Raw genomic sequence first — 18,385 nt, 5'->3', positions numbered from 1 at the left:
GCTCCCTTGGTCAGGAAATGGTCACTAGTGTACACAGTCATCCTGAGGACCTTCAGATAATGCTTTGAAGACCTAGGATCGGGACTATAAGAAAACAAATGTATTTAGTTAATTAAAAGTAATTTAATCGGGGGTGATTGAGATGTATGAGCTGTTGCACGGAAGCTGAAAGGCAGTTTAGGAGGGAAACATTTTGTAAAGTACGAGGAGCAATAATACATGGAACACACTCGTTTCATGCCCTGGCAGTGACTTGCACCAGGCTCTAATCCGTTTTTACACATTTTGTATTTTTTTTATAGCCTATGTAACTCCGACAGCTGCGACTGAAGCTCTTAACTTGGATCCAGATGCTAACATTAAGGTTTTGGAAGATTGCTCTGGACCTTTGGAACATTATGACTTTTTGGCTAGATCAGGAGTGCTGAGGAAAGATGATCACCAAAGGAGAGTCATGCAGCATTTGCAGACCCTGCACGAGACACTGAAGGGCTACAATCCAAACTCAAAATCCATGTTATCAAAGGTGAGATCCGTCGCTGACTATTGCATTGAATCATTTCATTGAGAAGGGTTGGAGGAAAAAAAAAGTTATATCAGTGCCCCATAAACCTGTGGCTTAATGTTTGTTTGTGATGTACATGTCTCGGAAGAATTCAGTCTCAGCCACTGAAATCAGTGAATTCATGTTTTCAATCTTTGCTATATTTTCAATCACCCTCCATTCTTCAATGAGCAACTTATTCTATGCACACAATGCACTATTAACTGAAAGCTGGATGATGGCATTGGACCTGAACGAGGAAGTAGTAAGGAGGTGAAAGTTTGAGAAGGATGTTTGGCGGTTCCTAGTTGTCAGAAAGGTTTGGGATGAGTCAGAGAGAGGAGACTTGGAAAAAAGGTTGAAAGGATTTTTTTTTTTAATAGCAAAAAACTGAAATGATCATGCGTGTGTATGTGGGTGTGTATATATATATATATATATATATATATATATATATATATATATATATATATATATATAAAAATGTGTGTGTGTATATATATATATATATATATATGGTTGTATATATATGGTTGTGCATATATATATATATATTTATATATATATATATATATATATGTGTGTATATATATATATATATATATATATATATATATATATGTGTGTGTGTGTGTGTGTGTATATATACTAAACCAAGGATCCTTGGGAAGTGGTCCACACCTGTACAGATCCGCCTCGCAACTGGCGGTCAGGAGCTTTACTTGGATATATATATATAGGGCTTTATTATTGTCATGGGTTTCGATACATTAGATCCTTTCAAAACCTCTACCACAGGTTATAATGAATTCATGTGCAATATGAAGAATGTTGGTCCAATGAATATTGTTTTTTAAATATAAACTCAATAATCTTGATTTACTTGCCCATCCAGGGCGAAATATGAAACACAAGATTATTCACTAATAGATCATGATATTTAAACATTATAACAATTGTTTCCAACAGTGATGGATTTTGCTTTAATTAGTTTGTTGTAATTACGTTTGAGTTAATTTACCATTGAAAGATGGCGCTTATGATTTAGACCCTGGTCTGTTTTTTATTTTGATTATAATTGCCTTTATGAGCTTCCGCCTCGCCGTCGCCAGCTGACACTGACGAAGGCAAGTGCTGAAACGCGTTTGTTCTATACTTTGTGCAATAAACCTTAGCGGGTTTTACCTACTGCGAGTGCTGATTTTGTCATTTCTTTGACTGTGGAGCATATATATATATATATATATATATATATATATATATATATATATATATATATATATATATATATATATATATATATATATATATATATATATATATATATATATATATATATATATATATATATATATATATATATATATATATATATATATCCACATATATCCACATATATCCACAGCATCCCAATCCCAAAGAGAACAGGCGGAGGCCACTCGGGGGAAGCGTCAGGAAATCCTTTAATAAATCAGCTGTGCATAATGCATTTCGGCCTGCCGGCCTTCGTCAGATGCTGCTGAAATGCAAGGAAATGCTTACAACCCCACCTTTCAATTGTCCAGTGTCTCTCCCATTGGCGGTAGTCCGCATGACCATGGTCACGTGATAGCAACTTCACTGCAGCCTGAATGCACACTACAGCTCCCAGAATGCTGTAATAATGGGTAAGTGTTGCTGGGATAGACTGATGGATAGGCACTGTAGGTGTCTGAATCCTGCTGGAAAAGGCACGGGGTGTTTCAATAATTAAGTCCTTGACAAAAAGTGGCAGATTTCCCTCGGGTCCCCTTACAACGTTCAAACCTGGTAGTGCGTGTGTCAGCCGGGCCATGAGACAGAAATAACAATGCCCCTGTCTCCTCGCTAATAACGAGCTGCGCCAGCAGAAACCCAGGGCATGACGTGCATTCCCAGGTGGGCCAGAGTCCATTCGATACCTCGAAATATGCAAAGCTGCAAAAGCAGCGGGTGCCAGTGATGCTCCAGCCTCTTAGCAGAACGGGGCCTCCCACGCGCTTCTGGCCAGCGTGAAAACATCCACAGCATCCCAGGCCATACGTCACTTTTACGCCACCGGTGCGTCACTTTTTGTGTCGCACCAGTGCTGTTAAAAATCCACCCTTTTCAGTCATATTTACAAAGTGACGCATCTAGGTAGATGCATCATTTTGTAAACCCCTGCGCCACATTATACCTACACAACAACTCTATTCAGAGATACCCTACCTCTAAGCACTTTAAATTATTATTTTAGTGTTTCACTGAGTTTTCCCCATGTGTGGGGGTGGGGGAGGTGTGTGTGGGGGATGTGCGGGGTGTGTCTGTGAGGTGTGTATGTGTGTGTGTGTGTATGTCTGGGGGGGATGAGGTGTATAGGTGTGTGGGGTATGTGGGTGTGGGTGGGGATGTGGGTGTGTAAGGTGTGTGTGTGGGTGTGTGGGGTGTTTGGGTGTAGGTGGGAGTGTGGGTATGTGAGGTGTGTGTGGGGTGTGTGTGGGTGTGGGGGGTATGTGTGTAGGATGTGTGTGTATGTGTGGGATGTGTGTGTGTGTCTGTGAGGTGCGTGTGTGTGTGTGTGGGGGGAGGTGTGCGATGTGTGGGGTGTGTCTGTGAGGTATCTGTGTGTGCGTGTGTGTGTGTGTGTGTGTGTTGGGGGGGTGAGGTGTGTGTGTGTGTGTGGGAGTGTGGCTGTGGATGTGTAAGGTGTCGGTGTGGAGGTGTGGGGTGTTTGGGTGTGGGTGGAGGTGTGCGTGTGTGAGGTGTGTGTGGGTGTGGGGTTGTGTGCGTGTGGGTGTGTGTGGGACGTACTTGTAGGTACCTAAAACAGCCACAGAACCCAAAAGCTCTTTTCAGAGCTACCCTACCTGTAATCACTCAAAATGATTATTTTACACTATTATTTTCACCAAAGTACGCTCCCCGGTACGCTCCCCGGTGCGCGTACCGGGCGCTCCCCCCGCGAAAATCGAAAAAAAATTACATTTTTTTTTGTCCCACGGGACCCTTTTATGGCCCCCACATCAAACCTAGGGGGTCAGGGGGGGGTGTACCCTGCCCCCTTTTGCTCATTTCCCCCTTTGATTTTTGCCACCTCTTGTGTCTCAATCCTACCAAGACACAAGATGGCGGCCGCTGCGGACTGTTTCGAATGTTTACAGACACCCGAGAACCAATCAGCTTGCCGTGCGCAAGTCGCGTGGCGCGCCCGGAGCGCTCCCCGGTACCCGTACCGGGGCGCGCCTATAGATATATACATTTTTTTTAACCTAAATTACTCAAAATCCTCTAGAGCACATATCTTGAGACATAGCAAAGGCACATCGGGCTACCAGTCCCTACAATTTTGCCAAGTTTGGTGAAAATCCATTCAGCCGTTCGAGCTAAAAGTGCGACAGACCGCCCTATGGAAATTAACATGGGGAAAACACGTGTTGGGACCCCCCTTTTATCTCGGCCCCCGCTTGACGAATCCCCCCCAAACTTTCAGGGAAGGAGCGGAGAGCCGCGAGGCTGATTCCTCAACTGGCGCCAAAGTTATTCCAAATAGAATGTTGCGATTTCCCTATGGAAATCAATCATAACTATATAATATATATATATATATATATATATATATATATATATATAATATAAATATATAATATATATATATATATATATATATATATATATATATATATATATATATATATATATATATATATATATATATATATATATATATATATATATATATATATATATATATATATATATATATATATATATATATATATATATATATATATATATATATATTCCAGCTCCAACCGTCCCGTGCTCCAGGAAAACGATAACGCACTCACGGGGGTATTTTTACTCAAGCTTTTAATATTACGGCTTTTCAGACAAAGCAAAAAAAACAAACAGACGCGTTTCAGACTTAGAGTCCTTCGTCAGTGTTCACACAAAAGCAAAGGACACTGCAGCATATGTAGAGGCTTGCTTTATTTAGGTTTCGGCATAACCGGTTTCGGCGTGTGCCTTCGTCAGATGCTCATGTCCCAAAAATGCGTGCTCCTCATGTCTCGGTGTTTAATGGGCTCCTTCTCCAGGTGGTTTAGAGGCCCCGCCTGCTTCCGTTTCCGCCCACTTGCGCTAATTACGGGGACTACCAGTCCCTCAATGCTGCATGTCGACAGTCCGGTGCTTAGGGAAGCTGCTGTGTTGATCTTGCATTACATGCCTCTACCCACATTCTCTCTTGCCCCGAGCTTTCCTAGTGCACAAGATGGGAAACACTGAAAGGGTTGTCAGCGTCTCACCTAGTTGTCTAGGTCCGCCGTAATCCAGCAGCTTTATGGCACCAGGTAAGTGTTCGTGGCGGGTCACGGCATTAGTCCAATACCTTGATTACATTCAGAATTGCCTATGTGCCCGTGTCCGCTTGTCTCGAGAGGGTCCTTCGCATGCTCCACAGGCAGGGCATAATATACAAATCAACTTCTCCTTCCAAACGGTAAAAGAAAGCAAAGGACACTGCAGGATATGTAGAGGCTTGCTTTATTTAGGATTCGGCATAACCGGTTTCGGCGTGTGCCTTCGTCAGATGCTCATGTCCCCAAAATGTGTGCTCCTCATGTCTCAGTGTTTAATGGGCTCTTTCTCCAGTTGGTTTAGAGGCCCCGCCTGCTTCCGTTTCCGCCCACTTGCGCTAATTACGGGGACTACCAGTCCCACAATGCTGCATGTCGACAGTCCGGTGCTTAGGGAAGCCGCTGTGTTGATCTTGCATTACATGCCTCTACCTCCATTCTCTCTTGCCCCGAGCTTTCCTAGTGCACAAGATGGGAAACACTGAAAGGGTTGTCAGCGTCTCACCTAGTTGTCTAGGTCCGCCGTAATCCAGCATATATGTGTGTGTGTATATGTGTGTGTATATATATGTGTGTGTGTGTATATATAAATATACGTGTCTGTGTATATATTTGTGTGTGTGTATATATATATATGTGTGTGTGTATTTTGTGTGTGTATATGTGTGTGTATATATATATGTATATATGTGTTTTTATGTTTATTTATATATATATATTATAATTATATTTTATATATATAATATATTTTCTCTCTTTTGATAGTTGGGAAAACTCTAAAACAATGTTCACTTGCCACTGTTGTTCAAAACTTTCCTGGCTTCTGCTCATTTGATGATGGATACAAACTAGATCTGTAACTGGGGGTGACTGTCTGAAAAGTGTCAGCACTCCGTCCATCATCTCCTTGTGTTTGGTTTGTACGCCCTAAGTTGGCAGGGTATGCCCAGACGTGCATCCCTTGCTCACTTTGCCACTGGATTCACGCTAGCCTGGCTGATGAGGGCTGTAGCCCGAAACCGGTCCCAGGATGCTGGTTTCCGGTCCAGGGAAGACATGGCTTGGCCGTTCGGGCTGGACTGTTCCCATGAGGCACAGGGTCAATACTGATTTGCATATAGCTGTGTCTGAACTGGGGTGGCGAAGTGAGCTAAAGAACGATGATGGATTCAACCCAGATCTGTAACTGGCAGTGAGTGTCTGAAATGTTTCAGCACTCCGTCCATCATCTCCTTGTGTTTGCTTTGTTCGCCCTAAGTTGGCAGGGTATGCCCAGACGTGGGTCCCTTGCTCACTTTGCCACTGGATTCACGCTAACTTGGTTGATGAGGGCTGTTAGCCCACAACCGGTCCAAGGATGCCTGTTTCCGGTCCAGGGAAGACATGGCTTGGCAGTTCGGGCTGGATTGTTCCCATGAGGTACAGGGTCAATACTGATTTGCATATAGCTGTGTCTGAACTGGGGTGGCGAAGTGAGTTAAAGAACTATGATGGATTCAACCCAGGTCTGTTACTGGGGGTGAGTGTCAGAAAATTTTCAGCTCTCCGTCCATCATCTCCTTGTGTTTGCTTTGTTCGCCTTAAGTTGGCAGGGTATGTCCAGACGTGGGTTCCTTGTTCACTTTGCCACTGGATTCAAGCTAGCCTGGCTGATGAGGGCTGTTAGCCTGAAACCAGTCCCAGGATGCTTGTTTCCGGTCCAGGGAAGAGATGGCTTGGGAGTTCGGGCTGGACTGTTCACATGAGGCACAGGGTCAAGACTGATTTGCATATAGCTGTGTTTGAACTGGGGTGGCGAAGTGAGCTAAAGAACAATGATGGATTCAACCCATATCTGTTACTGGGGGTGAGTGTCTGAAAAGTTTCAGCGCTCCGTCCATCATCTCCTTGTGTTTGTTCTGCTCATTCATGGCGGTTGCACTTTTTAAATTCTCTTAACTTCTTATCAATGTCTGAACCTAAGTTGTCATTCTCAACCGAATTGCTTGACTTGCACTCCCTCTGCTGCTCTCTCATCCTATCTAGCTTTTTCATCATTATTTCACTGCGTTCTTACTTACCTACATGGTAGTAATTTAGGTGAAAACGCAACACACCACACCCCCATCCTCACACACCTCACTGGGAAAACTGAAGAAAACTGCAGTGTACCCATGTTTCTACTTTGCACTAAAATGTCTTTGCCGAAATAGTATTGCATGTATATCATGGGGAAGACATTTTAAGGTTTAATAAAAATCTGCCTAATATTTTGTTAAAGTATTGTTAGCCAAATGGTGGGTGGAAGACACAGTGATGAGAAAGTTAACAACATGTTGATGGAGCCTCCTGTCCCACAGAACATGTCTCCACTGCAGTTCCATTTTGCCCTTCATTATTATCACTATAGATTCTGGCCGCATAATGTACAGTCTTTTACCAGTTATATTCTTTATTAAAGCGCACCGCATCCTGCATCAGTGGTTCTTTAGGGGCTTTCCAGAGACCAAAAATGTTTAATACTGTAATGTGAAAGGCTCTTAGACTGTGTGATCACTCTTCTATGGCGTGGTAGCAGCACTCTTCCTTTCAACGGAAGATAGATAGGAGCAGTCAATATTTTTTACTTCATGCAAACATAACTCAACAGTAAAATTGACCCATTATGGGAGATAATTGTGTTTTTGGTTGTCCTTGGGTAGCCCAATATATATATATATTTTTTTGAAAATCTTTTTATTAAACAATCAAAACATGCTTCAGATCAACATCGTACCAAAACGTACATTTGGTGGATTGACATGTATAATAGGTACCATATTGGGTAGTCAAACTTTTTAAATATATGTAGTAAGAGTCCACACATCTTACCTGACCATTGTTAATCTGTAAAAAGAGTTTTAAGATTTCTGCCTGCTTTGTTCATTGACTTATTCATTTATCAAGTGAGCAATGTGCCAAAGCTGATGAACACCAATTCTAAATATCAATAAAACAGTACAATAAATCAACAGTGAAAGTCAAAGTTGCAGTGCAAGAAACTCAACAAGGTATAGACTGTGATGAGTATTTTTGTGAAACAAGAGACAATGCTGCAAATATGTGTCCTACTATTGTAGGAAATAAATAAAAAAAAAACAGAACATCAGTCAGTGAAGGAGGAGTTCATGGTCAGGCTCCAGAGCCTAATCGACTTTACTATCACAACTTCATGTGGGCATATTCGAATTGTAACCATTTAAGGATCACAGTTTTGTGTGGTAACACTTGGCACAATACCTAAGGATGTTGTCTAAATGTTCAAGAGACTATAAAAACCTAAAAAACTTTCCTACCCTTGTGCATGACCCATGGATCATGAAATATACCATCTTTAGAATATGATGATTGTCACATTGCTCTGTACTTTAAGTAGTCTGAAGCTTAAAACCTGTATCATAGTACTGTAAAAAAGGCAAGCAACATAGTAGTGATGTAATGAAATAAGTAAAAGACTATAGACGGGCATAACACATGCCAGGAATTGGGGACAAACTGCAGCAAATTAGTATTTTCTGTTATTTTGTAGTTTATGGGCTTATGTATAGTAATTAACAGATGGATGACGTGAGGCTGGTAATTCTGTCATTTAGGGTACATGGAAGCAGTTCGTTTTGGGGGACACATCTTTACACAATCAAGCCTGTAATTGGATGGCCTCAATCTGCACTTGTCTGTTGAACAGAAGTGGAATGGATACGAGCATGCCAACCCCTTGGGCTTGAATAACCTCTCAGTTAATTGTGTAGGCTCTCATTTCTTGGCCAAGACTTCTGTTAGACCCCTCCTTTCCCTGAAAAGGCATTTCCTCTATTGATCCTTGTAGGTCACAGCCCTCACTAGTCTCTTTCTGTTGCAGGACACTTTTCGGGGTCATACTCTTTATCTCCAGTCTAAAAATGTTACCATGCTACAAGAAAAGCAGTACATGCCTTAACCCGTGAAATGCCAGCATTTTCCCCATTTCGATGAATTTAGAATACTTGTAGATTCAGTCCAACCAAAAGGAACACTGTAAAAGTATCAATGAGAAATCATACAAGCAACTGGACTGATGCAATTTACGTGTTTAATAGGTGTGGACATGTGGGACCATAAAAGAAACCCTATAGAGAAAGTTGGTTAATTAAAAGAATAGAGGAACTGTCAATAAAACAAGAACCTGGAGATGGCGTTTTCCCTACCAAATGCGCAGAGCAACATTTCAACCACAACCTGCTTGTGTGGTAAAACTACAATGATGTTCTGTAATCCATGTACCTGTGATGCCGCATTTGTCTTTTACAAATCCAACCTCATCTACCAATCAACCATGTTGAATCTCTGCCACCTGTTTATGGCCCTGACTTTCAACCGTCGAGATTTCAGCCTCTGCCCCCTTGGCAGATACAGCCATTGACTCGCATCAACCCTCTGTCTGTCTCTGTACCCAGTAGCTTGCCTGCCAGCCTTCACCTCGTCTGGTGACTGGAAGAGCCTCACTCTAGTGTTTTCTGACAATACATAGGCCCACTGCAACACTGGCATGTATTTCAGACACTTTTCACAAAGCCTTGCTGTCACTGATTCAAACAACCTCCTTTTGCAGTTTGAGCACCTTGACGTAATTTGAAATGGACCTATTCTTCTGACTGTTTGCATGATACCATTTCTGTACCTATAATTAAGAAATGGTGCAATGTTTAACCCAAGTGGGGGTCCCTGAGCAGAGGGAGGGACTTTGTCGCACTATGGATAGGTAACACTAAAGGCGCAGACTAGGTTTCAGAACAGTCTTTATCTACTTCCGCAAATAAAAGTTTCATACTTGGCCTTCAGACTTTTTCATCATCCTACTTAAACTGAAGTTGTTGGCGTGGGACCTTTACTGGGCATCCTCCACCTTACTCAGCAGGTGCTTCTTGGAACTTGCTCCTGTAATGGTAATCTCCACGTTCACCTTACCTATTTTACTTTCAAAGGCCAAGCTAAGTCCTTCACCATGACCACTGGTTCCCCTTAATGAATGTTCAGAGTTGTGTGTGTATGTGGTGCATGGGTTTAAGAACTAGCTTCCCCTCGCTCAGTCGCCATTTGAGAGCTCTTTAGGAAGGCTTTTCTGTTGAGTCCAGTGGTCTGCAGGGCCTCCTGCCTCTATCCCTTTCCATTCTTCTCAGTGTCTGTGCCGAAGCAATGCGGGGTGATCCAGTCTGTACACCACACTTCCACACTTTATCAAAGGAGGTGAGGCAGTAAGCCAAGTGTTCTAGGTGCAGGTCACAAATGTCCCAACTGATGAGTCACACACAAATGGGAGCACCACACTATAGCAAAGGTTGAAGCTTTTGTTAAAATCTCCATCCTGTGTCTTGCATCCTGGGCAATTGGTATAGATGCATCACTCCTAAAAGGTTTGAATAGTGGCAAATGGGTTTCCGACAATCCACCATCCAAATACCTGGGTGGTGTCAGTAGTTCTTCAATCATGATGATCCTTCCTTCTGCCACTTTAAGGCAGTTGAGAGCAAGATCTGCTGTACTGCAGCCAGCCTGACAAGCCTGGTGGATAGTGCACCCCCTGTTGCAGTGCCTGTTGGGATATGGATTATTGTTTGACTGTGGTGTGAGCCCTGGTCAAGCAACAGCCACAATCCCTTGTAGAGTGAGCCACAAATAGTCACTAAATTTACGGCACACAAATGGTAATAAAGAGAAAACACAACACAAGAAAAATCCCACACCAATTTGGAAGAATAGAGTACATTCTAATAAATTATTTGACACCAAAACAACAAAAATCCAATCAGTAGAACCGGGGTTATAAGTTTATAAAGGTTTCAGTAAATCTAGCACCAAAAAGCCAGCTGTGGTTATCTGGTCACACTGGACAGGGACAAACTTACCACTAGGAAGGGATGGCCGGCTAGACCAGCTGAACTGAGTACCTTAGATCCCAGTTTGTGGAGGTTACAAGGATCTGCGTCAGAGATGCATTACGGAGTTTAAGCGATGCGTTGGTTCCTATGTGGAGTCTGGCATAGTTGAGGCTGACGTCGACAAGAGATGCGAAGGCCTGTGCCGAGGATGCCTTGTGCAGTCGGGGTGATGCATCAGTTCTGAGGACTGCGGAGGCGATGATGGTTTTTGCGACGAGTTCGATCCACTCAGCAGTGGCGATGAGGCAGTTGTTTTAAAAAAAATATATTTTCATTAGTTTTTGCATAAATAAAGCATAATTCTTGGATACATACACAGTAGATTTTGCACAACATCATTTCATTAGAAACAGCTTTCAATACAATAAAGTCACAAATACACAGTATTCTAATAATTGAGGTCAGACTTTTCACAGCTCGTTGTGCGCTCCTGGGCTTATTCTGAATCTGTGCTATCATCTTCAGTATCTGATGGTGGATCGCAGATATTGCCTCTGTAAGTATTCCATGCCCCCCAGATTTTCTTCCATTTTTTGGGGCAACCCCTGCTACTAAACACCGCCCTTTCCGTGAACATAGCCGCGTCCATAACCCCCCTCCATGCCGCCAGGGTGGGCTTCTCTGCTCTTCCCCAACTTTGTGCTATATTTCTTTTGGCCATCATAATACCCAATGTCGCCCAGCTCTGTCCTGAACGGGTAAGATCATTGGGTTCCCACACATTTAGAAGACCACGTCTGGGTTCCGGCAGCAGTGAGATTCCCTCTGACTGAGACATAGTTCTTAATACCTGTGTCCAGTACTCGGCTATTTTGGGGCAGTCCCATATGGTGTGATAAAAGGTCCCCTCCTCACCACATCCCCTGAGGCAGTAGGGATGATCTACCCTACCTATCTTGTGTAGGGTGCTTCTAGTATATTATGATCGATGTAGTATAGGTAATTGCACCAGACGGAGACGTGAGGGGATACCGACTTCTCTCGGGGATGCCAGTGGTTCCTGCCACTCTGATTCATCAAACTCCTCACAGTCATGAGACCATTTTTCCCGTAAGGTCCCCGTTAGACTGGGCAGATTATTAATTAATTTACGGTAAACTAAAAGAGGTCGCTTTCTTTGGCAGATAGTCAATCAGTAACCTATCCTCCAGGGGAGACGCTTCTGGGACTTCCGATTCTGGTGGTAATGCTGTCAGTAAGGCGTGTCGAATCTCTATGTATCTGAACTGTTCAGTGGGCACTAAATCATATTGTTGTCTTAGTGCAGCAAAGGGAAGTACCCCTCCTTTTCCCCACAGATCCCCAATCGTCGATGGCGATGAGGCAGTTTTGCTCGGGGTTGCGGTGTGTCGGTTCTGCTGGATCCACAGAGGCTGGACAGCACCTTAGGCTCTTTACCAAGGGTCCAAGGCAGGGGTGACACCACTTGGCAGGGTAGACTCACTGGTGGAAGAGTCCAGGTGCAAAGTTGCAGGAAGTCTGTTGTATCCCTGAGGCTTCAGATCAGGAGGCCAGCTAACTAACCATTGGATTCACTCTGGGATTCTGAGATACAGGTCCAGTCCTTCTCATCTAGACAGGAGGTCATCAGGCAGCAGTCCTTCAGAGCAGCAGTGTGGCAGTCCTTTCAGCAGCACATCAGTCCTTCCTGGCAGAGTTTCAACAGGTCCAGAAGTAAACTAAAGAGTTTGTGTCTTAGGTCCCCTTTTTATGCTCTGGTGCCCTAGTTCTGGAAGGTGGGAGAAGCTTTTAGACAGCGACTTTGAAGTGCATGGAATTTCCTGCCTCCCATGACCTGGCTCCAAGCTGGCTGCAGTGCCAACATGAGTTCATTAGGCCCATTGTGTGAAGGCAGAGCACAGGCTGTTCAGTTGCAAGTGGGGCTGCGTTCAACTCCACCTCCCTCTCCTCCCATCCTGCCAGCAGATGGCCCATCTAGGCAACCTAATCCCTCTATTATGTGGCCGTCTGGAAGGAATTCACAAGTACACCTAGTCATATGACCAAAGACAGACTACAGGCACAAAAGAGCCAAGGGCAGGAATATACCAAGTTGTATTTTCAAAATTGTAATGAAAAATCCAACTTTACAGTTAAAGAGTGTATATCATTACAATTTCATAGACGCCAAACATTGCCTAGCTACCTGCTCCCAATTGGAATTTACAGCTTGTAATTTAATTGTAATTGGGGATTACCTATGTTATCCTATGGGAGGAGTAGGCCTCACAGTAGTGAGAAGCCTACCTTAGGGGAGACGTACATGTAATAAAAGGGGAGTTTAAGGCTTGGCAAAGGGGCGTAAATGCCAAGTGGACGTGATAGTTTAAAACTGCATTCAGGCTGCAGTAGCAGACCCGGGATATCTTTTAAGGTGCTGCTTAAGTAGGTAAGACAATAAATGCTGCAGACCCACTGGTAGCATTTAATTTACTGACTCTGGGTATATGGTATACCACTCTACCAGGGAGTTACAAGTAAATAAAAAATGCCAAATGGGTATAAGTCAATGTAACCATGTTTTAGGGAAGTGAGCACAATCACTTTTAGCACTGGTTAGCAGTAAATTGGCCAACAAAAACGAATTCAGCAAAAAGTGTAAGGAAAAAGGCAAAACGTTTGGGTGTGACCCTGCAGAGAGGGCCAGATCCAATAGTGCCCCTAATCTAAAGGAGCAACTAGTTAGGGAAATTGTGCCTACCACCAGCCGCCCTTTGGCCTGTCAACACCACAGGACACATGAGCTGCATTTCAGCAGTGCCACACTTGCTTACTTAGCATAGCACTATACAGCCCATAGCCCCCTTTTGCATGGAGTGATAGAGGGAAAGGGACAGCAGGCACCAGCCCCACTGGCAGCGTCCAAGTTGGGTTTTCCCTGGACAGGGGAGGTAGGGGGGATTGATACAATAGAGGATACCAAAGTTTAAAAAGAAAATTACTTCAACAACAGGCTTCTGCTCAACTGGGTACTTCCGCTAGGGATACGCCCTAAAGCCACTGCTCCCCTGTAAGATCCCGTTGCCTGTAGTGAAGAGGGCAGGCTCTCCACATGGTCTGCTCTGGTACCCCACAACTTTCCAGCAGTCCTTCAGGTCTCAGTGGGTTTTCTACAACCAAGCAGGATGATAAACCTATCCAGGTCACACCTCTGAATCTTTGTTCGTTTCTCAGTATACATTACATCAATGACAGCGGAAACATCATTATTCACTCTTAATACCCTAAGACCCCTGGGCGTACACTTTGTGTTTGGAGGTGTACAAAGTAAATGGTTAAGTAGCATATTTAAAATCTCAACGTGATCTTGTATGTTTTAGTGAACTGGATTGCCACTCTTTTTTTCGCCAGCATTTTGGCCACCATAAGAAATGTTTAATCGGATGTATCTCCACAAACAAACATATCAAGCAAGCAGTTCAGAGTTGGGGAATGTTAATTTTTTATGTTTTCAAAAGAATTACCACCCTCTATCACCCATTCACAAAATGTTGCCACTGGTGAAAAGTACTCGACTCATTAAGTGAATTACACTGAAGGATAAATATAATGCCATTAGGTTCCGTAAGGTGGGCATAATTTCTGTAAGTTTGGCCAAATTATAGTATATTCTTCTAATCACCTACTCTTGGCCATGTCAAATATGGTTCAATTCCTTATCTGAGATGTGGCCTCAAGTCCTCAAGATCCTCAGCACACCACACTGTAAGACCAGATCTGCTTTTGCCCTTTAGTTTAGTTGAATTTCTACAATGTGAAGATCAGGTTAAAATGATCAAAAGGTTTAAGGGCAGTTGGTAATGGAAGACATTTTGGTTGGCTGGACTTTTTGTAGAGGGAAATGATAAGACAAGACTTTCTGAGGCGATATTGGAGTGACCTGGCTTTGGCAAACTGTCGGGGAAGAAAGGGTCCTGCCATTAGTGACTGGATTGATAAACTGTAATAAGGTGGGCCTAATTAGATGAGTCAACGATGATCCTGGTAGCATTCCAACTTCATTAGAGTTTGACAGGTTGCGTCAAGTTCCACTATGCACATTTGCATCAAAAATTGGATTTCAGTCTTACAAATTACTTAAATGCTAGGTTACAAAAAAAACACTTACAAATGGGCAAGTTGAGAAATGATTTTCATTCAACGCAAGTGTGTTGCTAATGGGCAGTTCAGCTTTTTAGTTCTTCAGATGTTCTTAGAAACTGAAGTGATGTACTTTTATCAAGAAGTGTTCTGTGTTGAATGATATAATGACAGTGCTTTTTAAAGGACTAATTATCCTCCACATTACAGCTGGAATCATTTGTCTGATTCTTTAATTTGATGATAATTCATCTGTGATGAGGAATGGTGTGTGCCGGGCTGAGTAGGCTGAGAGAAAAAAAGACTGCTTTCGCATGTATAGTTATAACTATATATGTGTCTATAGCTAACAGTGTATCTATCTTTTCATATTTATGCCATTGCTGGTGAAATTAAATATGGTCCAGTTAACAGTTATTTTCTAAAAGTGTTCTGATAAACACATTCTCACATGTATTACTACAGCGCTAAAATGTTTTTTACCCTTGTAGAACATAACTGATTTGACAAAACACATGAATAGCTAACAATTTACATTCTAGAATCACACGGTCTGGTTATTTTGATTTTTATTTCGTTTAATTGATTATACCCAGTGGTGTGGTTGAACACCTTGTTTGTAATTACTGCAATTTAAACAAACATTGACCAAATGTAACGAAAATAATAAGCACCCTCAGGCCAATATTACTTTAATTTTGCTGATACATGCTGTGGGTACTGACCCATTTATAGTAGAATGTTCACACAGATTGTCTTAAGATCAATTTTATTGTATCTTCTTTTACATATATTTTTTTCATCAAATTATCTATTACTCCGTATAAATTATTTTGACACACATTACATTAATAAAGACTGCCTACAAATACATTTCAAAATCCTTTCTATGTTATTGTGACACATTTAGTAACGCGTGTTTCTTAGATTTTTTAAAAACACAACCCTTTCATTCTTACGGTCATTCAGACTGTAACACTAGCATACTCAACATTCGTACAGGTGTCCCAGTATTTATCTGTACATCAAAACGAGCCTCGGCAGAGATACAGCGTGTGTTGTTATCCGCTGTGCTGTTGTGGTGTTGTGAGCTAGGATCTGTTTTCCAAAAGAGATCAACGCGCGTTTCGGTGAGGTAATATAATTTGCCTACAAAGATTTGTTCAGAAAATAATAGTATTCGTTCGTTTAAATTGCTTCATAAATTACTAGAACAGATCACATTGCCTCTGTCTTACTAAACAGTGGTGCACTAGAAAATGGCACACATTATTTTGTTTCGTTGTTTAAACCGTCTACCCCGTTAATTAACTTTTCATCCTATAAAGTTTAAAATATGAAACAATAAGTGTTGACATAATGTTAGCTCGACAGCGTAAGGTAACAGCTGGTTAATGTTTTTGCCCAGGTCACATATTTCAAGCCTTGGCCGGACTGACTCCCCTCTAAGCTCCTGAGTTTGCTAAAATGAGGCTACTACCCCTGTGGGATTTTAGCATTAATTCAATGTTTGACTATATGAAGACTGTAGCCTTGTCACAAAACTCTGTACAAATTATTTCTGTTAACACTGTACTCTTGAATAAAACGTGATTAATGTTTTCTATTCTGACTCCAGTATTGGTATGTCAAGTTTAAAAGTCATTATTTTTACCTAGCAAAATACAAAAATCTCTTGCTGTTGAGTTTATGGTGCAAAGAAAATATGCAGCCCGCAACACCTACTAATTGTTACCTGTTTAATCTTGATTATATGCTCTTTTACAGATACATCTTTGTGTAGCAGCCATCCAAACAATAACTTGCACACAACAAATGCATTGCTTGAGACATCACAATATTTATACCAATAAATACCACCTAAAAGTGGCATGTAATTAAGCATCAACACATAAACAAAGCAATTAATGATACTACATTTGTAGTCCTCTCTGCCAACGTGGTAAGGGTAATGTGGTTTGTAGCCTCATCTGCAAGATTACTTGCAACATGTGAAATTGCATCTGTTTCATTAAGTGTGTAGTCATGAGCATTGCATTCTATGCACTAAGTTATGGTTTGCGTAACTATTGTACGAATTATTTATTTATTTATTTTAGGAGTTTTCTATAGCGCTGGCTAGACCCGAGGGTATCAGAGCGCTTTACAACATGATATGAATAAATCAGATACAGTCAACGAGTAAAAAACACACAAAGATGAGCATTCAGATAGTCCGCAGGTAAAATAGAGACAAAGATACGCGTTCAGACAGACCACAGGTGATGTGGGCTGAGGTGTGCCGCTGAGGACTAGGGTTCAGGGGGTCGGAGGTCCTCTTTGAGGTAGAACAGTCAGGGAGAGTTCTTGCTGACTCGGCAAGGTATTAACCTGAGAGATTTCCCTGGCGGTGTAGACCCCATGTGATGGGGAGGATATAGGGGGTGAGGTCGGTTGCGGGTGCTTGCGGTCTGAAGATTGACTCGACTAGCGCTTGAGCATTACGTAATTGGGTTTGGGAAGGCCCGGTTGAGGTAGAGGTCTTTTAGGCGGCTTTTAAACTTTAGAAAGGAGGGAATGGTTCTGATGTCCAAGGGGATGGCGTTCCAGATTTTTGGAGCATTCCCTGCAAAGGTCCATAACTTGCAAATCTCCTTTGAATATCTTCGTCATCAATGTTACTTTAGACCTTGAGTCTTTGCAAAAAAAAATTACCCAATGTTATGATAATACTGAGCATGTATGTTATGCTAAGGCACAAATATAAGAATATAAAAATGAGCTAGGTGTTCAGGAGAACAGTGTGGCGGTAAGGGGGAGAGAGAGATTGAGAAAGTTACATAGTGGAGAAGTAACTAGGGCCCATATGCAACCTACCTTATTAATATTCATGAGGTAGCTCTTTTTGCTACCTACTAGGAATTGCTATTTCGAAATAAAAAGGTTCTTACATTAGGAATACCGATTTCCTAATTGTGATTCAGAGATAATCATAACTAGGAAATTTGTATATTCAATATTGGTACATCTGTCCCCAGATCTTTCAGTCGATTTGCATAGTCTACGAAATGAGAGTTTCACATCATTGTCGGTGTTGATTGAGCAATGGTGTCTAAATAAAGGGGTTGGCTTGATGTGGGGTTAGAGGTGAAAGTATGTGTATTTAGGGTGGTTTGTTTTTAGGTCTGTCTTGACTGACTGACTGCCTGCCTGCCTGTCGCCCCCCTTATTGGGTTAATGGAAGACACCGTCTTGGAAAGATGGTGAAACTAGGTTTGCCAAATCTGTAGATTAGCAGGCCATAATCCAGTCCTGGTTTTGGAACTTTTGGAGCCTGCTGAATTTTTTTTGTGGGAGCCTGGTGTGCACAACTGTGTATCTATGACATCACCAGGGTTCTCACTAGGATCACTCGAGGATGGTTTGGAAGAATTGAAAGTATTTCCCATAATCTGAATAGCTGCAAATTGATGTGCTTCACCACGCTATTG

The 18,385-nt window shown here is 42.2% G+C and overlaps 1 protein-coding gene across 1 annotated transcript in view; it reads left to right on the top strand.

Annotated features, from left to right (window-relative positions):
* Positions 1-18,385, top strand: part of AFG1L (AFG1 like ATPase) — a 562,248-nt gene that overhangs the window by 23,855 nt on the left and 520,008 nt on the right. Inside the window, exon 2 of the mRNA XM_078648410.1 lies at positions 303-526. Coding sequence (XP_078504536.1) covers positions 303-526 — 224 coding nt within the window. The remainder of the gene's footprint in view (positions 1-302; positions 527-18,385) is intronic.

The sequence above is a fragment of the Lissotriton helveticus genome, chromosome 6 (assembly GCF_964261635.1).
Source record: "Lissotriton helveticus chromosome 6, aLisHel1.1, whole genome shotgun sequence".
In the NCBI taxonomy this organism is placed as follows: domain Eukaryota; kingdom Metazoa; phylum Chordata; class Amphibia; order Caudata; family Salamandridae; genus Lissotriton; species Lissotriton helveticus.
The sequence above is the reverse complement of the archived record's forward strand: the minus strand, read 5'-3'. Positions and strand labels throughout refer to the sequence as shown.